Source organism: Heteronotia binoei, chromosome 6 (assembly GCF_032191835.1).
Source record: "Heteronotia binoei isolate CCM8104 ecotype False Entrance Well chromosome 6, APGP_CSIRO_Hbin_v1, whole genome shotgun sequence".
NCBI classification, from domain to species: Eukaryota; Metazoa; Chordata; class Lepidosauria; order Squamata; family Gekkonidae; genus Heteronotia; species Heteronotia binoei.
The window spans coordinates 38,790,739-38,815,234 of NC_083228.1; the positions used below are offsets into that span (position 1 = coordinate 38,790,739).

At 44.6% G+C, this 24,496-nt stretch overlaps 1 protein-coding gene across 1 annotated transcript; it reads left to right on the plus strand.

The window, feature by feature from the left end:
* Positions 1 to 6,176: 6,176 nt before the first annotated feature.
* On the plus strand, positions 6,177 to 23,700 carry RPP30 (ribonuclease P/MRP subunit p30). Its single transcript, XM_060241304.1, has 11 exons — positions 6,177 to 6,507; positions 7,976 to 8,031; positions 9,007 to 9,063; positions 11,088 to 11,162; positions 13,428 to 13,499; positions 15,708 to 15,797; positions 16,636 to 16,752; positions 18,704 to 18,733; positions 20,050 to 20,087; positions 21,066 to 21,145; positions 22,573 to 23,700. Exons 1-11 carry the CDS (start codon positions 6,426 to 6,428, stop codon positions 22,677 to 22,679), a joined length of 804 nt encoding a protein of 267 aa, XP_060097287.1. The 5' UTR covers positions 6,177 to 6,425; the 3' UTR covers positions 22,680 to 23,700.
* The last annotated feature ends 796 nt before the right edge of the window (positions 23,701 to 24,496 follow it).

Sequence of the window (24,496 nt, forward strand, 5' to 3'; positions counted from 1 at the left end):
GGGTTTGAATGTCCGCTGGGTACTCCATTATACTGGTTCCCATAGGGTATAATAGAGAATCAATCCATGGGTATCTGTAGCTCTGGGTAGGGGGGGGCTTTTTTTTTATGTAGAGGCACCACATTTTCAGTGCAGCATCCAGTGCCTTTCGCAGCCCCTCCCCCCATTTCAAAAATATTGGACAAGGGGGTCCAATTCTAAGAGCCCCAAATAACATGCCTCCATCCTCCATTATTTCCAATGAAGGGAAGTCATTTAAAAGACCCTTTAAATGTGATGGCCAAAACTCCCTTTGGAGTTCAATCATACTTTGTCACAACCTTGCTCCTGGATCTACCCCCAAAGTCTTGTGGCTTTGCCCCCAAAGTCTCGTGGCTCTACCTCCAAAAACTCCAGGTATTTCCTGAGTTAGACCCGGCAACCCTATTCAAACCAAACATCATATCGAAACAAACTCCACAGGACCCTACAGTGGACAAAGGACCTCCACATTTTTTTCACTAGTCCTCCCCGCACTGGCCCTTACACTTGCTTAAACACACCCTCTTTATTATTTAGTAAGTTGAGTCCTGATGTTGAAAATAGATTTCAAGCTAAGATCTACCCATCCCTTGAAGAATTTTTACTGATATACTTTCGGAGATTAGGTTGCTGTAATTCCTGTTTTACAGATATAGGCAGAAAAACAGAGACACATTCAAGGTTTCCTGAGCTGAAAATCACTCTTGATAATGCTCAAGAATGTATTCTGCTAAAACAGTTGTTGTCTGCTCTTCCCAAAGGCAAAGACACCATCTGGGACTCTTTTTATGGGGGGTGGGGGGTGTTGCTGTAGAACACAGAGGCCAGGGAATGTCTTTTATGTCTTTTCCTCTCAGAGATGCAGAGAACGTGGCCAGATGAGAAGAGAGAATTCAACAAGCTACCATAGAGCTCAGGTCAAAATTGGAAATAAGGGCCAATCTTTTCAGTGAAACGGATGCAAATAGAAAGTTATTTGGTTGGTGCCAAGAGGCTGACAGGTGACATTTTTATTGCCAGATGTCGGTGGGTTGATTTTCCATAAAACTTGTTGCTTTTATAAGCCAGTGATTTAAATATCTCACAGGACAAAATTGCTCTGTGTTTCCACAAGGTTTCTCATTACAGTGGGATCTAGCATCCAGCAGAAAGGTGATTTGCATATCCTGCCTTATGACCCAGTAGAGAAATCATTTACACACAAATTTACACGTTGCATTTATATGCTTTGCAACTTTATATTGGTCCCAGTCCAATTTTAAGTGGCTGAGTTGCAAGGTAGAGGGCTAAGAGTCTAGGGCTGCCAACCTCCAGGTGGGGCCTGGAGATCTCTTGGAAATACAACTGAGCTCCAGAGTCAGACTACAGATATCAGTTCCCCTGGAGGAAATGAGCTAGATTCAAGTCCAGTAGAACCAAGATTTTCAGGTTATAAGCTTTGAAGAGTCTGACAAAGGAAGATTTGCCTTACACCCAGAAAATATTGTTGGTCTCTAAGCTGCTACTGGACTTAAATCTTGCTTTTCTAATGCAGACCAGCACAGCTATCCTAAGAAACTATCTTCCTGGAGAAAATGGCAGCTTAGGAGGGCAGAGTCTATCCTATACCATAGATTCTAGGTGAAATCCGTCCCCAAATTTCCAGGACTTTTCCAAGCCACAGTTGGCAGTCATCACTAAGGCATACAAAGAGATAATAAAGTGGAATGGGCATGACACTGATTATCAAGTTGGTGCACCACTTTCCCGCGGCAAGCAGAAACCGCTTGTAAGAGGATCTTGCTTGCTGCGGAAAAGTGGTGCACCAACTCACAGCTCCACAGCAGCGTGTGCAAAAATGGAGAGAAGTGCCAGGAACAAAAGGGCTCTCCACCCAGAACAAGCCTAGTGTTAAATCAATCAGTGGATTACATAGGGCTTGCCAGGTGTGACTCAGGAAATATCTGGCGACTTTGAGGATGGAGCCAGGAGACTTTTGGGGTGGAGCAAGGTTGTGACAAGCACTACTGGACTCCAAAAACGAGTTCTGGCCATTGCATTTAAAGGGACTACGCTCCTTCTAAATGCCTTCCCTCCATTGAAAATAATGGAGGATGGGGGCACCTTCTTTTGGAGTTCATAGATTTGGTCCAATCTTTTTGAAACTTAGGTGGTTTTTTGAGGAGAGACACCAGATGTTATACTGAAAATTTGGTGCCTCTACATCAAAAAACACCTCCCTGAGCCCCAGATACCCTCAGATCCATTCTCCACTATACCCTATGGGGGCCAGTTTTCATAGTGTATGATGGAGTGCTCAGCAGATATTTAAACCCCCACCCACTTTCTGAAGACCCTAAAGCAGGGGGGAAGGGACTCCAAACCAGGAGATCTGCTGCCCCCAGCTGGGGATTGGCAACCCTAGGATCACAAGCAAAACAGGTGGGAATTTTCTGTGTGCTGACCAGGTCTGTATGCAAAATGAGCATCCAAACACACCCTACTCAGAAGGGAAGATTAGTAATAGCAGGGCTGGTTTAGTAGGGCAAGGGCCTGAGGTGCCAGACTGGGGAAGGGGAGTGCTTGACAGAGGATCCTTGTCACAGACTATATTCCATGGACAGGCAAACCCCAGCATACATGCGTGCCAACACCAGCACACCAGACTGTTCTACTTCGCACCCAGTGCCAGATCTCCACACTAGCCACTGAGGTCCTGGCAGCATGTCTGGGACCAGGGCAGAGGAAGAAGACGACAGATGGCTCACTCCTCCCAGGCAGCTTAAGCCCAAGACAAAACCTGAGATGCTGGAAGTGCCACTGGGGCTTGGCTTGCTCTGGGCATGGCTGGCTAAGTGCAACCCTTGCCCTCCACCCAGCGTGCCAGCACACTATCATCTTCACAAATGCACACTGTATCCTTTAGCCAAAAAGTTGCCTGCTACTCTGCTAGAGTGAAATCTTGACTGATCAGGGGAGGGGAGGCATTCAAGGCAATCCCTTCTTGGTTGCCAACCTCCAGGTGGGAGCTGCAGATCCCCAAGAATTACAACTGATTTCCAGACCAGGGATGTACCAAGGGTGGAGTGGTTGGAGCTGTCCCGCCAAGGTGCAGGCAAAAAGAGGGTGTAAGCTGGTCCAGATCCATGGCTCATAGGATCAGGCTGCCCACATATGCTCTCTGCAGTCCAGTCTATCTTATGCCTGCACTGGTGGCAGCAGATTTCAAGATGTTCAGTCCAGTGGGACTATCTCATTTCAAAAGCCTGGAGCCCTGGGCCCTCATGGAAGGACCAAGCAGTGTCAAGGTTGGTGCAGGCAGAGCAGCCACTCCTTCTGTCCAGTTAAGGGCTGTCCAACACATGGACAGCTGGGCAGGGCACTACTGAGGCTGGGTCCCCAGTCAGGGGTAAGATCCAGAGCTAGATTAACAATAAGGCCAAGTAGGCAGGGCCTATGTGCCCCCATGCCTTTAGGGCCCCCAGGCTGGCTCCCTCCCCCCGTATTCCCCCCTGCTTGCAGCTCTCTCAGCCTGCACGAGCAGCCAACGGCTCAGCTGCTCTTTGCCCAACTTGCCTGGTGTGGCTGTTGCTGGCATTGTTACCAAGTTTGCCTCTCTCTGCCTCTCCCTCACAGCATTGTCAAAAGGGTATTTGAGAAGGTGCCTATGTCAAGAGTCGCTCCATCTTGTTCCTCTTGTCATGTGTATTCAATTGTATAATGCTATGCTGTGTTTCAATGCTATGCTGCGCTTGCTATGCCTTTGATATAACTGTAACTTGTTGCTTATCTGGAAGGAGGATGGCATGTCTGGGAATTGGCTAGTTGCTAGGTAACCAAGCGCAAAGAGCTGGAGGAGATGAGAACCATGAACTGATAGTGAGCACCTGTGGTGATGAGAGCTTAGAAAAAACCCCGTGCAAAACCCCCGCTTTTGCTTGGCACGCTTTGACTTGAATTATAACGGTCAGGGCAAAGGTTTCTAAGTTGGGGGAACTGACAGAGAGGTCAGTTCCGACAGCGTGTGTGTATGCCCATGAAGCTGGAATAAAGATCTTGAACTTCAACTGTCTTTTCCTTGACTTTGGGTCTGACATTTTGTTGGAACTCCTTTATCACCCTGGCCTAGCCTAACCCCAGACTCACAATGGCTGGTGAACAGGACCAGGCTATGGGGATTACTAAAACGAACGGTGAGGAAGAACCCAAGCCCAAAAGGCCGCGGATCACTCTGGTCACCATGATGGTGCGGAGGAAAGATTGGAGCTCCATGGATTTCTGGGAGAGTATTATTGGAGATTCGAGAGAGGACCCCCAGCAGCATCACCAACTTTCGGGACTGCAATACTCCTACCACCCATGGGGGTTCCAGGGCGACAAAAGTCGAAGGGAGGACCCCCAGTCTGGCAGGCTGAAGGACACATCCGCGAAGTGGATGCAAGAAGCTTTGGCCACTCAAAGCACCCAACTCCGGGAGGAAATGCAAGCTATAAGAACATAAGAGAAGCCATGTTAGATCAGGCCAATGGCCCATCCAGTCCAACACTCTGTGTCACACAGTGGCCAAAAAAATTATATATATGGCGAACTGTTCTATCTCATCAAATGGACTCATTTTCCATTAAGCCAGTCCAAATGGGTCAGTTCCAAAAATACCAACTGCAAGGCTTCGATCAAAGACTTTTACAACAAACATCCTAATAAGCCCAGGGGAAAGGGGTCTTGGGGGGGGGGCAGAATGTCAAGAGTCATTCCATCTTGTTCCTCTTGTCATGTGTATTCAATTGTATAATGCTATGCTGTGTTTCAATGCTATGCTGCGCTTGCTATGCCTTTGATATAACTGTAACTTGCTGCTTATCTGGAGGGAGGATGGCATGTCTGGGAATTGGCTAGTTGCTAGGTAACCAAGGGCAGAGAGCTGGAGGAGATGAGAACCATGAACTGATAGTGTGCACCTGTGGTGATGAGAGCTTAGAAAAGACCCCATGCAATTCCCCTGCTTTTGCTTGGCGCGCTTTGGCTTGAATTACAACGGTCAGGGCAAAGGTTTATAAATTGGGGGCACTGACAGAGAGGTCAGTTCCGACAACGTGTGTGTATCCCCATGAAGCTGGAATAAAGATCTTGAACTTCAACTGTCTTTTCCTTGACTCTGGGTCTGACAGCCTGCAGTGCGGGCTGTGGGCAATTAGGCAGGCACTCAGACTTTGAGATAATTTGTGAGGGGCCCCCCAAGATTTCAACTGCCTAGGGGCCTCCACAGGGTTCAATCCAGCAATGGTAAGATCATGTGTTTTTTTTAAGAAGGCCTATTGAAATGCAGGTGGTAACCTTTCCCCCGCCTGGGGACTGTGGGAGCCTTTTTGGCCAAAGGAGAGGGATTCATCCAAGGGTAGGCCTGGCATTCCAGAAAGGCTCCTGCCCATAGGAATTAGCAGCTCACCTTTCAGGGACGAGGGGGCTTTCATGGAGCCTTTCTCCCAAGAAAGAGCACAGGTGCTGGAGCCCGGGGCAGGCTCATCCTGGAAGAAGTGCCCCTCTCCCTGCATGCTGGCTTGAGCATAAGCGCCACTGAGCTCACCAGGCAGGGCCGGCCCTAGACTGTCTGGCACCCTAGGCAAGGCTAACTTCCGCCCCCCCCCCCCAGCACTGATAATGTCACCGAGTCATGTGGGGGACACCCAATTTGATACCCCCAGAAGACCAGCATCCTAGGCTATCACCTAGTTTGCCTAGTGGCAGGGCTGGTCCTGCATCCAGGAGTTGGCAGCCCTGAGGCCAGGGCACCATTTGGTCAAGGGGCAACAGATATGGCCTGCAGTCATGGATGCTGAAGGGGTAACTAGGGTAACAACAACAACCTCCTGAGGCTCCACAGGAGTACAGAGGGCCAGGCAAATCAGGACTTGTTTTCATATGACTTTGTGTCGATCTTGGGTGGAGTGAGTGCGACCGAGAGAATTTTTACCCAGGGGGTCCTGATGGCCCTGAACAGTACACCCCCACACACACTGATGCGGTTCTGAGGAACCCCATTATTCTAGTTAGAGCACCGTTTAATAACAAGAACATCTTGAATTTGCAAAGGAAACAGTCGATCTTGCTTCCAGTCACTAGGTGGCCTTGCAGATGCAACCCTACGGGGCACTATAGGAGAATCGCACTTTGTTCCCACACATGGGCGCCCACTCCCGTGAAGTTTTTTTTAAGTTCAAGCTGCTCTCTCTGATCACCGCCTGTGCCTTTTCCGAGCCACAGTGAGACGCTCGCAGCGAGGACAAAAATTACGCGCCGTTCATCGTAGGAGGAAAGTGGTCCTGAAGAGAGACATGGAGGAAACTACAATTCCCGGCATGCACGGGATCGTAAGCGTGTAGAGAGGACTTTCTCTTTTTCTTGGCTTTTCACCACGTGGATTCAACATGGCCGGGTTTGTGGATCTGAATCTCCCCTACTTGCCGGAGAAGGAGTCTTTGCAAAAGTTGGTGGAATCTGCAGCGCACCGTGAGTCCAAAGTGCGAATGGGGCAGGGCGCAAAACGTCCATTGGGGAGTCTGGCTGCCAGGCTGAGGTCAGAACCTGGCCTGGCTGAGCTTCCAAGTGTCCGGCGCTCACGCTTGAGATCTGCAGCCCAGAGCTCGCTAGTTTCCTCCGTTGACTCGGCTGTATTTTCTTACCGATTCGTTTGGCTCAGGAGGGGAAGATGAAAGACATCAGGCTATGATGCTGCACGGCGGAGGAGGGAGGGAGCTTTGCCGCACTCGTCCTGTGCACGCTGGGGGAAACACCGTTTTTCATAGCATGAGCAGCTTAGGAATTCATGCATTCGGGTCCGCTAAAGCAGCTCGGGACGAAGCGAATGAGCTAGAAAGTCCCTGGTTCAAATTTCACCTCTTTGGTACATGTGGTTAAGCTGTTCGTATCAGGATGACAAAGGCTGCATGAACAGGCATTCATCGTCACCTTAAATAACCAACACATTTTTATTTCAGTGTAAGTGTCTGTAACCCGTGTTCTATGAAAGATTACACTGGAATAGCATTTTGTTGGTCTTTAAGATGCCATTAGATTCCAGGGGTTTTGTTGTTGTTGTTGCAATGCGCTGACAAGGAGACCCTACCCCACTGGTCAACTTCAGGGACTTATTCTGAGGATTGCTAGAGTATACGCAGGGATTTTATGCTTTAACAACTATAAACAGTGAGTCAGTTGGGATTTCACTGGGTTGGATACAGCTTCGATCTTCTGTAAACACTCAGATGACATTGAGCTCTCTGCAGATGGTCAGAAGAACTCCACCATCGCTTTGGTTTCTTTTAAAAGTTGGCTTCTTTATTATGCTGACCGAGCATGTCCAAAGCAGTCCAAATGGTTTCCACTTTATTTCAGCAACGGATGATACCATCAAGATAAAATTCTCCCCATTGCTGATCACTGAAGCAAGATCTAGAACTGAAATTTTCTAAAGCACAAATAGTTATTTAATTAAGGGCACACACAAAAAAAAATTCAGGAGGGGGTGCTCCTTTTACAGGTCAATAACGTCTTTTAAAAATCTGTATATTTTAAATATGTCAGTAGTTCTGTTTTTATTGAAATTAAAAGTGTGTGTGATAGGTTCTTTAAAAAAATTGGCAAATTGGACTGTAAACTTCAATGACACAGGCTTGGTGTTTTTCGCTTGCTAGTTTGCATTGCTCCCAGAAATTAGAACAGACACAACAAAGATCTTGCTTCCTTATATACACAGAAAAGAAACAACTGGAATAAACCACCCCTCTAGTCCAGCAGTCTGTTTCCATTAGTACAGGCCAAATGTCTCTGGGAAATTCATAGGAAAACAATAGCACTTTGGTTTCCTACAGCATCTGATACGCTGCGGTATGCCATCTCTAAAGGAGTCATTCTCCCAAACTTGAAATGTAAAGCCTTTGTGTGTGTGTGTATTGACTTCTATATTTATATTTTCTAGTTGGCTATTCAACTGTGGCAATTAATTATATTGTTGACTATGAAGAAAAGAAAAAGGTAATGCTGACTTCTTCAAAAAGACCCAGGCCTTTCCCACATTTGTATCTTCCTTGCTTGTGTGTTCCTTTTGCTGGGCGGGGGGGGGGGGGGAGGATGTCGGTTCTGCACATCTTTTGCTCCCTCTAGTAGTCCATTTGATATTCCATCACTTTATGTTTAGCATGTCTCCCTGTAGATTTTAAACTGCAGGTTTTTATGCTTGTGCAGAAGACAGTGTCTTAGTACAGTGGAAACAGTTTCCCTTTCAGCTCTGCAGTTCTGATCCGACAGGGGATGTTTTTGTTTGTTTTAATGGAAAAAAATTTGCCATCGCACACAGGGAAGGAAACACTTTGCACATCTGCCGAAGGGTTTTTAAGCACTGCTGGTGCATTCTCCTTCTGCATTTGGGGCTTAGAAGGATGTCACTGTACTTAGGACTGCATAGAATGGCTTCAGTTTGAGACTGGGGTGAGGCAGGTTTGTGTCTGACATTAGATGGTACTTTCTGGGACATTTTGATAATTCCAGCTTGCTTGAGAGAGGTACAGTGGTCTGAATGAGTGACTAGACCATTTTAGTCAGAAAAAGATAAGCATGAATTTAACTCTTCCCCTAGAAAGAGACCGGACTTCTAAGGACTTGACTGACTTGTGACCTGAATGTATCAGCTTGCCCAGCACTGAAAGGAGTCAAGAGCTTCCATGTGGCTCTGAACATGCAATGTTTAAAGGAACCTGTGTTTCTCATAGGAGAATAAATAAGTTGTTGACATGGATAAGACACTGCAAGCCAGAAGTAACTTTAGCATGTTTTAGTGCCTCTACTTTGCACAGAGTTTGAGGCCATACTTAGAGTTCTAGGACAGCATATACAAATACCTGTCTGGTTTAGTTTTGATTTGCACTTTGTTGTGTGATGCTGTCAAATGTAGATACCCAATTTTTACTTGTGTGAACAATATTCTAAATGGGTTTTTGTTTTCCCCTTTAGGAAGTTGTGAAACCTATCTTACCCTCAGAACTGTTTACATCCTTGCCTATGGTGCAGGTATGGCCAGAAATTGATTTGTAACTACACTGTACATCCTGCCATTCTGTGGGCTTCAATGAGAGTGTTTTGTTTGTTTGAGGTGCTCATTCAAATTTGCATTGTCTTTGCTAATGCGGTGGGAGCAGGTGCAAGTGTGATAGTGTTGGTATGTGCCATTGAATCACAGCTGACTTATGGAGACCCTGTTGGGTTTTCAAGGCAAGAGACAAGCAGAGGTGATTTGCTGTTTTCTGCCTCTTCATAGCAACTCTGGACTATCCTTGTTGGTTTCCCATCCACGGCTGAATAGGCAGGGCAAATGAGACTGAGGTAGCTTGAACAAGTGTTCAAAGGATGAATTCTCCAGTGCTTCTGGTAGGGAAACATTAGGGCATTAAAGAACTGCCTGGCCCAAGAAGAGGCTCAGTAGCCAATGCCAATATTGCTGAGTCATTCATTCAGAACATTATCCCTCTTTTTTTAAAAAAACAAAAAGAAGCTTAACATAAGAACATAAGAGAAGTCATGTAGGATCAGGCCAATGGCCCATCCAGTCCAACACTCTGTGTCACACAGTGGTCAAAAATACACACACACACACACTGTGGCTAATAGCCACTGATGGACCTCTGCTCCATATTTTTATCTAACCCCCTCTTGAAGCTGACTATGCTTGTAGCTGCCACCACCTCCTGTGGCAGTGAATTCCACATGTTAATCACCCTTTGGGTGAAGAAGTACTTCCTTTTATCCGTTTTAACCTGACTGCTCAGCAATTTCATTGAATGCCCACGAGTTCTTGTATTGTGAGAAAGGGAGAAAAGTACTTCTTTCTCTACTTTCTGCATCCCATGCACAGTCGACGTTTTTCCAAGCTAAAAAGCCCCAAGCGTTTTAACCTTTCTTCATAGGGAAAGTGTTCCAAACCTTTAATTGTTCTAATTGCCCTTTTCTGAACTTTTTCCAATGCTATAATATCCTTTTTGAGGTGCGGTGACCAGAATTGTACACAGTATTCCAAATGAGACCGCATCATCAATTTATACAGGGGCATTATGATACAGGTGTGTGAAGGGTATGAGGGAAGCATCATTGCCACCTTGAACTGCAGCCCTCTGAGTCTCCAATAATGCCTTGTTAAAAAGACATGGAACATAACCTCTCCTGAGCTTGATTTCCTTTTTGAGGTGCGGTGACCGGAATTGTACACAGTATTCCAAATGAGACTGCACCATCGATTTATACAGGGGCAGTATGATTATGATACTGGCTGATTTGTTTTCATTTCCCTTCCTAATAATTCCCAGCATGGTGTTGGCCTTTTTTATTGCAATTGCACACTGTCTTGACATTTTCAGTGAGTTATCTACCACGACCCCAAGATCTCTCTCTTGGTCAGTCTCTGCCAGTTCACACCCCATCAACTTGTATTGATCTTAGGAGTGGTGGACAAACACAGCCTGTTCATACATCTGTCTTGTCTGCCTCCACATAACTCTCAGGAATGTGAGATACATAGAAAGATAAACTGTGGGTCTTACTTCAGAGCAGGTGACAGAGATGTGACTGAAGGGTCCTGTACTTAGGAAAGGAAAGGTAACTACCTATGTTAACAAACTCTCCTCTCTCCCTTTGACTGCAAATAAAAAGTAATTCTTGCTTAAACTCCTCTTTGTGGAGAGGGCTTATAGCAACCAAAGGGGGAAAAAGGAAATGCTTCAGTTCAGCAGTAAAAGTGGCATTAGTGGCAATTTCTTGCCTTTCTGGAGCAGGAAGCAAGTCCTTGAACTAACAGGAGTTCTGTGGAAGGGGTGGTGCAAACAGCATGGTTAAAACTCTTTGTCTAACTGAAAATAGACTTCTTGTGGATTAAAGCGAGGGCAAAGGTAACGCCCGTCTTCAGCACTGGAAAGAGGATTTGTGTGGGCATTGATTTTTGAATGCAGCAGCATTCTTCATTTTATTTTAATGATGAGTGGGAAGCCTGTTGCCGTGGTTTCTGCTTCTCTCATCTCCTCACAGTCTTCATTTTTCGTTTGCAGGGGAAATCCAAGCCAATTAAGATTTTGTCGCGGCTAACGCTTGTTGTTTCTGATCCGTCCCATTGCAACATCCTAGTAAGTTTGAATGCATTGTGTAAGCTGTTGATTTGGCATTAACAATGGTGGCTGAGAGCCAGGTACCCTTCACAGCAATGGGTCACAGCAGAAAAGCTGTTTCCTTTATCTTTTTTTTTTTTAAGAGTGCACTGTGTGCCTAAGAAATACTGAATTCATGCTTGTTTGGGATTTTTTAAAAGGAGGGTTTAGCCAATTCAGCAGCACATTAAGATGCCCATGAGTCTTGGTTACAGCTACTGAATTGTCCAGGAGATCAGTCAGTGATGCTTCTGGGCCAGCCTTGCGCAGAATTCTGCCAGGGAGATTAGCCCACTACTTATAACTAATCTGCCTGCCAGCATATCTGGTAGCTATCGGTGGCACACTGACAGTAAGTCTGAGATAAACCTTCCTTCTCTTGCCATTTGGAGGCAATTAGTCCTAATTTAAATGTGATGCTGATGAGACAAACCAACTGGCCTGTGTGACTATGCAAGTGCTTAGCTTCTTCTTTAAACTGGGAGGCAGCCCAAAGCAGCTTATGGGTGCTTCTTACACTAGAGCAATGCCAGTCCAGGCTGTGGATTCCTGGTGGTCCTAGGGCTTTTTTTTTTTTGTAGCAAGAACTCCTTTGCATATTAGGCCACACATCCCTGATGCAGCCAATTCTCCTGGAGCTTACAGTAGACCCTGTACTAAGAGTTCTGTAAGCTCTTGGAGGATTGGCTACATCAGGGGTGTGTGGCCTAATATGTAAAGGAGTTCCTGCTACAGAAAAAGCCCTGGGTGGTCCTAAGTGAGCATAGCTGCTTTGCACAGGTTGCAAAGATGGTGGGCAGGATAAACAAGATGGTGGGCACCTACAAAGTTTCAGAGACAAATCCTTTTTCTTTTCTTTTTTCCTTACCAGCATCACGTTTTAAAATCAGGCCATTTTCATGGCACACGAGGGGCTGCTTAAAAGTCCAGTGCAAAACTTCTTAAAGTAAGGTTGTATCTAGCCAACCATGGTACTAGGTTGGATCAATACAAAATCTAAGCATCGGGAATGACTGTCTTGAAAAAGAGCTGATCCCTTGTTCACACTGGTCTTAGGGAAGCGGGTTAAAAACAGGCCCATTGCCATTGTACTGCTATGAGTGGAAGTCTTCAGAAATTCTTCAGAAATATGTCTCTTTTTAAAGTCTCTGTGCCTTAAATTCTCATTGGCATAAAGTAATTTGTAATATCATTGAGACAGTTTTTTTGGATAGGTACTTTTTATTTTTAGTTGTCAGCAAATTATTCAGCATCCTGGAAATAAACTAGGTTGGATCTGCAGGTGTGGTCCACAAGAAGTGGTACCTTCTGGCCTTCTTGGGAACTTTCCCACAAAGCCAATGGCTCTTCTGCTGGTGTCATCTTATGGCACCTTGTACCTGAGGAAAGGGCCACTGTTAGTGGAATGGATCCGCTGGATCCAGCTTACTTTAACTTGCTGAAGCTGCTCATGCACTGAGTTCCAGAAACCTTTTGTGGAACTTCCTCAAAACAGTTGGTAGATGTATTTTCTTAGTTTTGTAATAACCGTTTTTGCCATTTCTGAGGTTTGGGCCCCTCTTTTTTAGATGAGTGAGGATTCTTGTGAGGTTTCCATAACATTCACCAATATTTGTGTTTTGACAGAATCCAGAATGAACATTAAATTAATGAGATTTTAAGTCCTTTAATCTTTTTACTGTCCATTGGTGACATTTGAATCATAACACATCCCTTTTGTCAATGTGACTTTTATTTGGGGGATTTTTAATGGATCACTTTAACTCTTGTTAGCGCTGTTTTTCTGCTTATTTACTTGTGCTGTTACACAAATTTTTGATTATATGATTTAGAGAGCAACTCCATGCTGATCCTAAAGTGTTTTTAGGATTGCACTGTTTAATGTTTTGAAATTTCTATTTTTTTATGTTATGAACTGCCTTGAGTACTTTGTAGAAGAGCAGGATATATATGTAATAATAAATAAAGAGCAGAATCATTGAGGGCCAGAAACCTGCCAGCTCTATGTATGTGTGTTTCTAGAAATGAAATACCAGTAAGGGTCTTGAAAGACAGCCTGACACTAACTATGGCTTCATCCCTGAACAAAGTGAGCTGCAGGTATTGTCCACAGAATTGTTTAGCCATTGAAACACATAGTTTAGCTTTGCACCATAAATATTTCTTCTTGTTATCGGTTTAGTATGATAAATATCTTGTGTGTTGCATTTTCCATAAAACCATTTAATTTTTCTTTTGCGACAGAGAGCAACATCTACAAACATTAAATTTTATGACATCTTTGCTGTATTTCCTAAGAATGGGAAGCTCTTCCATGTAAGTTCAATTTCTTCCTCCCCTCCCATTGTGGATGCAAAACATCATGTGATTGATGTTTTGGACTAGCTCAGGGGTGGGGAACAGTGGCTCTCCAGATGTTTTTTGCCTACAGCTCCCATCAGCCCCAGCCATTGGCCATGCTGGCTGGGGCTGATGGGGGTTGTAGGCGAAAAACATCTGGAGAGCCACTGTTCCCCACCCCTGGACAGCTTGAAAAAGGAGGTTGTTTTGCTAACAGTTCTACCTCTTTTTAATGTGCTACATTTGCTGCCTTGGAATAAAGAATCTGCCATTCCACTGATGAATTATCAGGAAGATGATTTTGTCCAACACAACAGAATGGTGGATGGTGTCCCCTGTTTTGATGTGACCACTCTGAGGCGATGGTATTGCAGAGAATTATGGTGCAGCGTTAGGGTGAGCTGAGAAGTAGTCAGTTTCAAGGCATGCTTGGATTTTCTCAGCCTCATTTCCTGGTTTTATGTAAAGGTCTGTTGTAGGCAGTGTTCCCTCTAAGCTGCAGAGACTTGTGGGTAAAAATTCTACTTTGTGAGCTGCTTGCATTAAAGTTGTGAGCTACTGTAGAAATAAGTTTGCTCTGGGGCCATTTTTTTTGTTAAGACAAAAATGTGTGAGCTGGAGGCTAAAAATCTGTGAGCTAGCTCCTGTTAATTCAGTTTAGAGGGAACACTGGTTGTAGGGCTTACTAGCAAAATGTATGTGAACAATTTTAAACAGATCAAATCACTTCTTAAGTGCTAAAAAAAGTTATAATAATTATTAAAATAGAAATGTTGACAAAGGGCAATCTCAATGAAACTCTCTGTCCTTGAAGAGTTTTAAGTGTGAGCTGCTTAAAGAGGGAATAGCAACGTGAGAAACCAATATTAATCCTAATTTTTACAGCTGTTTTCTTTTTAAAATAATCCCTACTTCTAAGGAGTGTATAACAAGCTGAGTATTTCTGAGCATTCGAGCAACATTTTTTATGTGGTTATGAGTTCGTTGCCCACCAGAAGGAGCTGTTGCCTCTCTGATCAGAGGAAAGCGCAACTGAAGGGAATGTGCTGTAATGAAGCCTTCTGTCTGACGCCTACCTTTTCTCCCCAAGGATTCTTTTTCCCTTTGAATATCTAGCATTTTACATTTTTGCAGGATGCAGGAAAATTAGCCACTGTTTTAAAAAGCAGACTTTAAAAAATGTTCTAGTTGATCTGGAGAGCCAGTTTAGTGTAGTGGTTAAGTGTGCAGACTCTTATCTGGGAGAACCGGGTTTGATTCCCCACTCTTCCACTTGCACCAGCTAGCATGGCCTTGGGTCAGCCATAGCTTTGGCAGAGGTTGTACTTGAAAGGGCAGCTGCTGTGAGAGCCCTCTCAGCCCCACCCACCTCACAGGATGTCTGTTGTGAGGGAGGAAGGTAAAGGAGATTGTGAGCTGCTCTGAGACTCTTCGGAGTGGAGGGTGGGATATAAATCCAATATCTTCTTCTGCTGGATAAAAGTAGCAGGATTTTATTTATTTATGTATTTATGTTTTACTATTCTGAGAACTGAGTGAAAATATAAAACCAGCCATGCTGGATCAGACCAGTGGTCCATCTAGTTGCATTTCACACAGTGGCCAACCAGATGCTCTATATTCACATATAAAGGCCTTTGTAGCCTTGGCCCATCATATCTGCAGGACAGCGTGTTCCCCCCCCCCCATGCTCCATCACAACAGTTTTGCTGTTGATGACATTATTGTTATCATCATATCATTATTATTAAAATTTATGATTACCTCATCCTGGCTGACGCTGGGCTCTAGGCAGTGTACAACAATAAAATATAAATAATCCACAATAAAATCAGTCAGCTTAAAAACAATTTCAACCCAATGACATACAATTTGCTACCGATCTGCTTTCTAGATTCTGTATCAGGGGCAGGGAACCCCCCTGTGGGGGGGTGGGGAAGAGTTCCAGCCCGGCAACCATCACTGTCCTCAAGCAAAAGCCTGGTGGAACAACTCTGCTATACAGGCCTGGCAGAACTGTAAAAGATCCTGCAGGGCCCTGGTGTCTTGTGCAGCTTCCAAGCCAAATAAGTATCTTTGGGAACACATCCCACATATTGACGCTGCAGGAGAGAATCTTCTGTGCACACATATCATTTAAAATGCAAGTGCTCTTATTATTTGCTTTTCAAATTTTGAATGCAGGTGGCTTGCACAACCTTAGATGTCGACCTTGTGTGCATCAACGTAACGGAAAAGATGCCATTCTACATCAAGAGGCCCTCTGTTAATGTGGTACGGTGGTCTGCGAGCTGTGTATGCTGTCTGTACCCTTGTATTTAGTTTGTGTTTTTCTACCTCAGGCTATTTTTCCCCAGTATTAATGCCTTTGGAGGAATGTCTTCTTCCCAGCTAGAGAAGTTCTCTTCATTGGTATGAGAACATGGCAAAGAAGGACAGCGTTTTCCCCACAACTTTATTTTGGTTACCGGTTACTGTGTGACAGCAGGCTAAGTTGTTTTAAGAGCACTCTTGGTTCTAGCTTCCTCCCAGTTCCAGCTGACCAATAACAAGAGAGCTGCACACATAGTAATGAGGGCTTTGCCAGGAGCCTGGCAAGGCATGGGAGCCTGAGGAAAGAACCTGCGGATTCTGTATGGAGGTAGAGAAAGGAGGGAAGCAGCAGACTTCCTTGGATTTGCAAGCAAACTGCGTCCTGCTATGTGCATCAGAGATAGTGTGGTAAACTGCAGTTTAAAAAAACCGCCATTAATTGTGAGACCTAAATACATTCAGGGCCCTGAGAAAGGAGTGGGCTTGACTCAGCAGTCCTGGCTTGCTTGCTTTCAGTTCAGCCTGCTTCCTGTGATTGTCACAGCAGAAGTGCCATGACTTCTGCCTTTTGAATAGAATATCTTTGGATTTGGGAGTCTCTGCTAAACATGCTAAGTGTTCTAAATCTGGGAGCTTCTTTAGGACTGTGTTTTTTCTAGAACAGCTCCTTTGTTCCTATTGGCTGCCTCTCTATGCCAGAGAAGGCAATAAAGGAAAACACATCAGTAATAGACAATAGCTGTGAGATTTTGACTGTGTCACTGCCTTCCAATTATGATTATTTTCCTTTCATGTGAAGGCAATAGATCGAGGCATATACTTTGAACTTGTTTACGTGCCTGCCATCAAAGACTCCACAATGAGAAGATACACGATTTCCAATGCGCTCAGCCTAATGCAGATCTGCCGAGGAAAGGTGAGGTTTGGAAATGAAAGAATTTGCCCTGCTTCTGCCTCCTGAATTCACTCACTGGAATTAAACGTAGCCAGCGCTAACCTTTGTTTTGTTAGGAGAGATCACGAACAATTCTCTCTGAGAACACGAGTGGTTCAGCGTGGTTAATAATCTAATGAAGAGGGGAACCTTGCTCTAGCAATTTCTACTTTTGTTACCTGGAAAGGTCATGCAGTCCTAGAAGTGGTCACACTGTTGCATATAGAAAGTGAGTTTTGCATGGCTGTGTTACTTGCTAAGAGGATGGTCTTTGCCAGTGTTGCTTGGCTGTTTGGAGACATGGTCTAGATTAGTCCTCTGACACCTCCCCACCCTTGGTGGAAAGCAGTGAGCACTTTCTCAGTGGATGCTGTCAACTACCTGCCAACTGGGGTAAAGGCGTGTGTGCTGTAGATGTGAATTGCATGCTTCATGTAACATCCAGCTGCACCTACGGGAGCCTCCCACACATGTGTATCGCCAGGGGTGGAATTCTAGCCAAAGCTCCTTTGCATATTGGGCCACACACCCCAATGTAGCCGATCCTACAAGAGCTTACAAAAAAGAGCCTTGTACGCTCTTGGAGGATTGGCTACATCAGGGGTGTGTGGCCTAATATGCAAAGGAGCTCCTGCTAGAATTCGACCCCTGTGTATCACCCTTTGCTGGATGGGACATAAGCCTAGCACTCCCATGTCATGCAGCATAATGCAGAAGCAACCAGCCTGCTCTCTGGCTCCACTCTCTACAAGAGATTCAGCTCTTGGAAAGGGGCCACATCTCATGAGCACTAAGGGATCTGCACAAGGAAGTGTCACATCCAGTGAGGTAACTCTTGTCAGGCCCAAGAAGTTCAGAGTGGTGTTGTTGAGAGCTAGAAACAATCTCAGTCGGAATCCAGAGTCTGCGGCAATGTTGGTCCAAAGTCAGGGTTCCAGAAGTCAGGCAAGGTGGAGTTGTTCAATCCAGATTCATACACGAGAGCAAGCAGGTCCAAAATCGAAGTCCGAAGCCGGTCCAAAGGTCACGAGTGGAGCAGAGTCGGGAGCCCTAGTTGCAGAGTTCACCAGGTGATGACTTGTTGCTTCCACATCCAGCAATTTCCCTTAACCAGGGCTGATCCTAGGATGTCTGGCATCCTAGGCAAGGCTAACTTATGGTGCCTCCCCCCCACACTGATAACCTCATGGAGTCACATGGAGGGTGCCCAGTTAGCCACCCCCAGAAGGCTGATGCCCTAGGAAATTGCCTAGTTTGCCTAGTGGCAGGAATGACTCTGCCATTAATTGGCTTTTATAGGTGTCTTTTGGAAGGTCTTTCTTGCAGCCAACTGCTTGGGACTAACCCTGAAGCTACTCATCATAAGCAAGCAGCTGGCTTCAGGCCAGGAGAGGTCTGCTTTGTCTTCTCTCCTGGAGCTCCATTCTAAGCCTTTGTCTCAGTGTTCAGATGGTGTGGGTGAAACTGGAGGGCTGGTAATGTCCCACCTGGGTTTCATTTGTTGAAATGGGGGCTGGAAGGTGCTGGTAGCTCAACCTGCAGTTCCTTTTCTTTCTTGCTGACTTCAAAGCAGGATTCCTCTCCTCTTGAGGAGTCCTCCTTGCCTGTACACAGTTTTCCCCTTCATTGTGGTATCCACACAACAATCTTCTGAGGTAGGTTATCTTGAGTGGTGACTGGCCCAAGGGCACCCAGCAAGCTTCACAGCTGAGTGAAGATCTGAGTTCAAGATCTCCCCAGTCTTAGTCTAGCATGGTAACCAGTATACCATACTAATTTGTATAGAGGAAATCTTCTTGATAGGAGTAGCTTGGGGTCAATCTGAGTGCAGGTGGACCTTTAAACTGGGGTATTTGGAATAGTAGAGAAAGTATGTTCGCCGACTGTTTCTCAAACTAAACTATTTGTCTAAAATGAATCTTTTCTTTCCTAGAATATTGTACTATCCAGTGCAGCAGAAAAGGTACATTTGCATGTGGGAGTGTAAATTATTATTATTGTTATTATTATTTATTGCATTTGATTAATCGCTCTATCCCGGCTAGTGCCAGGCTCAGGGCGATGTACAATAAAAACACAGTAAAAATATAGTAAAAATCTGTAATAGATAACAAATAGATCATTTGTACATAGAGAAGGATGCTTATGTGCTCTTAATGTGTTTTCACATGTTTTTAACTTTATAATGATCTTGGTTTTGCTGCAGTTTATCTGTGTTACCTTTTGTGTGTCCTAATTGTAATGCCATTTGGTTCTACACAATAAACGCTACCTATCTTGACCTGGATAGCCCGGGCTAGTCTGGTTTTGTCAGCTCCTGAAAACTGAGTGGGGTTGGCTCTGGTTAGTATTTGGATGGAAGACCCCCAAGAAAGTCCAGAGTCAGGATGCAGAGTCAGGCAATGGCAAACCAACTCTGAAAGTCTTCTGCTTTGAAAAACCCCACAGGGTCAACATGCAATCAGCTGTGGCTTGATGGCAAAAACAAAAAACCTACCTATCTGTAATGGATGGTGGAAATAATACTTAAAAAAAAATTACTTCTTTGTCTTTTAATAAAGGAGCATATACATATATACATATTCTGGTGTACTTGGGAGAACTCTTCCCCCCCCTTTATTTATTTATTATTCAATAACAAGATTTACAACATCTTATAGTGGAGTACAGAGCATAGACTTAATCTGGAGGTTTATATTTATAGAGTCTTTTTACAGTAGAATTTTTAGTTTTCATTATTTCCATCAGAAGGAAGTGACTTTCTTCAAAAAGGGGGGAAAGGGAAATCCAGAGCTAGGTTAAAAGTACAGTTTTTGCTAAATTAGTTAACCATGAAGGATTATTAAGGTCAGAAATGTAAGTAAAAAGAGAAACCAAACTGTGTCAAAATTAGAAGTATAGGTACCCGTTTCAGATTAATGAATATTAGATGCTATTTTGGCCATCATACAGAATTTAGTAGACCTTTTTAACCATTCTGTGACTGAAGGTACTACTTGGGATATCTTAATATCAACTTCTGTATTGGTCTATTCTAACAGCATCAAAACAAGGCTATTATGTACAGCTTGCTGAGCATCAGGTAATAGAAAGGTGCAGCCTGTAGCCATTAAAACTAAGGAGCCATGTCATTGACTTGGCCAGGTGGAGGTGAATGGGGCTCCAAATTTTGACGTGTGACCTTGCTTTCAGTCATTATGTGATGCTCTCCTTGAGTCTACTGCTGCGGGTTTTATTATCTGTCCTCTGTACTCACCATGGTTTTGCTTTCTGCTTTAGCCTTTACAGCTCCGAGGCCCTTACGATGTGGCTAACCTGTATCCTTTTACACACATGCTTGCAGGGATATTTAAAAGGCTACTGCCTTTGTGAGAAAAAAACAAAAGACATGTTGCCACTTTGTTCTAGCCTCCCTCACTTAGGAGAAACCATTGGCAACAGAATATTAGTAAACACTCCTGGTTGACTTTAAAGCAAAAGGTCACGTAGAACAAATCTCACACAGAGGCTAGAGAGAAAGGCTGCTATTGGTGGAAAGGGGTGCAAGAGAGCAATTTTTTAGAAGGCTGGTGAAGCTGATGGAAGGAAAGAGAGGGGGTGACTGAAGGTCATGAGGGAGAATGGGTAATCAGTGAGTTGAGAATTGGGGGTTGATGGGGAGGATGGGGTAGAGGGAGCACAGAACATAGGAGAAGGCCAAGTAAAGTAGGGATTGGAAAGACACTATGGGTCTGGAGAGGGAGGACAGGACTTTGGGCAGTTAAGCATCAAGGGAACTTGTAGGGTGGGAAGGTTTATACATCAAGGTACTTCAGGGTATAGAAAAGATTAAATGGTTTAGGACGGGGAGTTTCACACAACAAGGCATAATAAGGATTCATTTCTGGCATTAGCTATTTAAAACCAATGTGTTGAGCACCTCTTGGATGTTTTAATATATATCCTCTCATTCCTCTGCCTGGCCACTCTCAGGCAAATTGTTCTGAATTTTTGCCCCTACCTGGGGAACTGAGGCTGGAAGTGGGCAGCAGTCAATGGCTGAGTGAAGATCTGCTCTCACATCTCAAGCTTGTCTGCATGACTGCTGGATTTTATTGGGGAGATTTGAACCCTGCTTTAGTCTTCAAGGTGACATTAGTGGCTTACAAAAAATGAAGTTCACAAAGTGGAATTTGGTTCCTTAGAGGAATGTCCGCTGTAGCACAGTAACTCTTTTTGAGGAATGGGAGTTCAGCTGTGGGCCTTGCCAGCTCTTTGCCCTCCTTGAGCGTGAGACTCTTTAATGAATTGAGCAGAGGGTGGCTCTTCGGCTTGTCTGAAAACAACGCCAAGGCTGCTGTTTCTACCAATTGCAGAGCGGTCCTGCTTCATGGAGGTGAGTGGAGGGGCTGTTGCTCAGTGGTGCAGTGTCTGCAATGCAGGCCTAAGATCCCAGGTTCAACCTTTAGCATCTCCACTTAAAAGAATCAGGGAGTAAGCAATGTAGAAGACCCCAGGAATCTCATAAAAGGCAATACTAACCTTGATAGACCAATAGTTTGGCTTGGTATAAGGCAGCTTTAAGTAGAGGAGAATCAGAGGTCTACCGTGGAAGAAGGGGATTGGTGAGATTTGCCCCACCACACAGCAAAAACCCTCCTCAGGATCCAACCCAATACGTAGAATCATGGAGTTGGTCATCTAGTCCAACCCCCTGCACAGTGTAGGAGAATCACAAGTACCTCCCTCTGCCCTCCTTCTCATGATCTGCCTAAGCTCACAGAATCAGCATTGCTGATCAGATGGCCATCTAGTCTCTGTTTAAAAACCTCCAAAGAAGGAGAACCCACCACCTTGTGAGGAAGCTCACTCCAACTGCCAGGAAACTCTTCCTAATGTTTAGCCGAAAACTCTTTTGATTTAATTTCAACCCGTGGGTTCCGGTCCATCCTTCTGGGGCAACAGAAAACAACTTTGCACCATCCTTTATATGACAGTCCCTCAAGTACTTGAAGATGGATGTATCGTATCACCTAAAATGTATTCTTTATTTTAAAAGAAAGAATCTGAGATTGAACATTAATCTTTTTCTGAGAGATTTTTTAAAACTGGTAATATAATAAAAATTTACAGTATATTTTTACACATAATTTGCGTGTAAAGCTATAATTCTTCCTGGGCAGAAAAGGAAAAGTTTTAACATGTTCCTATGTTCATTAAATAGACTTAAGAACATTCTTGGAATAAGGCATTGAGTGTAATGTATCCGCTGTAAGGTATGCTTGTGTTTTAATAACTGCTGTACAAAAGTTACAGATAGGCCATGCTAAAGCTACAGTTTAGTTCAGACAACGGGAAAAAAAGTTTATTGCAGGCATAAACTAGATGCTCTCATCAGATAGGGAAAAAAAAATTTTCTATGTCTTCCTGTATTGGCCTTTCCATGGCATCCTGCCCAAGACATGTCTGTCTTGTTGTCTTGCCCATTCATTTTAATGCTATGGGAATGCTTTTTTATACAGGGTGCCTACCTGACTGGGTTACAGCCTTGTAGATAAGTTATCCCCCATCGTGTGCCATGTTCATGCTCCCTTCTTGCCACAAGGACACCGCATCTGATGGCAGGGGTATTTGTTGCCTGTGTAGGTTGTGTTCTTTGGGAAGCGGCACAGGTTTTGGTTTCCTTGGTCAGACTTGCAGTGCTATCACCATGGTGCTGAGTTCTCACCCTCTGTATTAGTGACACCTTGTTCTAGGGGATGTTTTGCGAGTATAGCAGCGTTTGGCCTTGAGTCTTTACATTCTCTCCTTGTTGAATTGCAGAATCCAGAAAGACTGCCTGTGGAGTAGTATATACAGTGAAGAAACCTCGAACCCCAGATGAAGATGACTCCACTCCAGCTACCAAAAAAGCCAAGATGGCATTGTGATAAGCATGGTCTTCTCTGTGGCTTCTATCAGCCCTGCCCCCATAGTTCCAGACTCTTGAATGGCCAGATGGAGGGAGTGTTTCTTTCTCTGGTGCAATTGCTTAGATTGGGCTTTGGCATCCATGAGACTGTGGAGCGTCTGACTGTGGACAACAGAAGCTGCAGAGACTGTTGTGACTTTTGGGGGGGGGGGGTCAGCTGCCTAGTACAGAGTGGCAGTGTACCAAAGCAGATGGAAACCATTTGTAGAGCTCCATTCCATTTAGAACAAAGACCTTTTAACCCAGGAATTCTGTTATGCTCCTTTTTGCCATCTGCCTCATAGTATTTCCAGGAATGGAATCTCCCTGGAGACTGTTGTATCTCAGAGTGCTTGAGAACCCCAGTGACTTTTAATCAGTTCATGAATGCACAGTCGAGCAATTAAATAAATTTCTGGAAACATTAATGATAGCACTACAGCAGTGGCTAGAAGTCTACAGATGGGGGCTCTAGCAGTACATGCATCATGATGCCTATGCCTGGGAGTTGTGTAAGTGCAGTATTTCCAGGTTGGAAGTCACTAGCAACTCCTTAGTTTGGGTGTGATACGGAGAGCTAGTCTTCACATGCAGTCATTGGCCCTTCCTGTCTGATCCTGCTGGTAGCAAATCACCCTATTTGGATCCATCATCTTCGAAGTGAAAAATGAATTTCTGGCTTTCAGATATTATAGCCCACCCACCCCCTGCATCATATCTTGATGTAAAATAGAATTAGTGTAGTTTTGTGTTGGGATCTGTACAAATATGACTGCTTCCTGAACATTTTACTAAGCGGCTTTAGGATGAAACAGAAATATCAGCTGTTTGAGACACAAGAGTCCATAAACAGCAGTTCAAGGACTATATATGGGAGACAGTCGTGGCATGGGAGAACCCTGAAGATTTTGGTCCCCAAAAATGTTTAATACAGTGCACCAGCCGCCATTCTTCCCCCCTACAGGAAAAAGTGAAATATAAATTTTCTGTCTTCTGACACAGAATGTCTCTTCTGTCATGTGACTCCTTTGGTCTCCAGTTGCCTGGCTTGAAAGCATTTCTGCTTCTTACCTTCAGGTTGCAATTGGCCCCCTCCCTCACTATGAAAAAAGTGGGGCAGATGGGGAGTCCTGGAGGTGTTCTTTTCTGATGTTTAGCTGGAGATCTAGCTAGAATTGGCAGAATAGGAGCCACTACCAAACAGATATAAAAAGAGTAGTTTTGAACTCATGCAGAAAATGGCTGAGTAGGAGACAGGTGGAGGGAAGGTGGCATAAGATCTTGGAAGCTAAGCAGGGCCAGCTCTGGTTAGAACTTGAATGGGAGACCTTCATGGAGAACTGCAGAGGAAGGCAATGGCAAGCCACCATTGCTTCTAACTTGCCTTGAAAGCCTCTTACTGGGGTTGCCATAAGTCAGCTGTGACTTGATGGCATTTTACACACAGTAGGCAAGTAATGTTTTTTCCTCAGCTGGGAGAAGTAAACACCATTCAGGAGAAAAGAATAGCGCTTGAAGTGAAAAGAAAAGAGCTGGAAGAGGAAGAGCACAGGATCTTTTTTTCTTTAGTGTACATTGTCTCCTGCTGTGTACCTTTTCAATATGCCACCAGGTCTGTGTTTTGCTGTGGCCCCATCTAACAGACCCTGATGGGAAGCAGACCATAATTGTCCACCGCAAGAAGGGGCTTGTGTTGTGGACAAGCTGTTTCCCAAAGGCCTATTGTGGCTGTTTATAGGAAGATGAGGAAACACTGTTTGTAGGCTGTAACCTTAAAACCAACAAACCATGAATGGT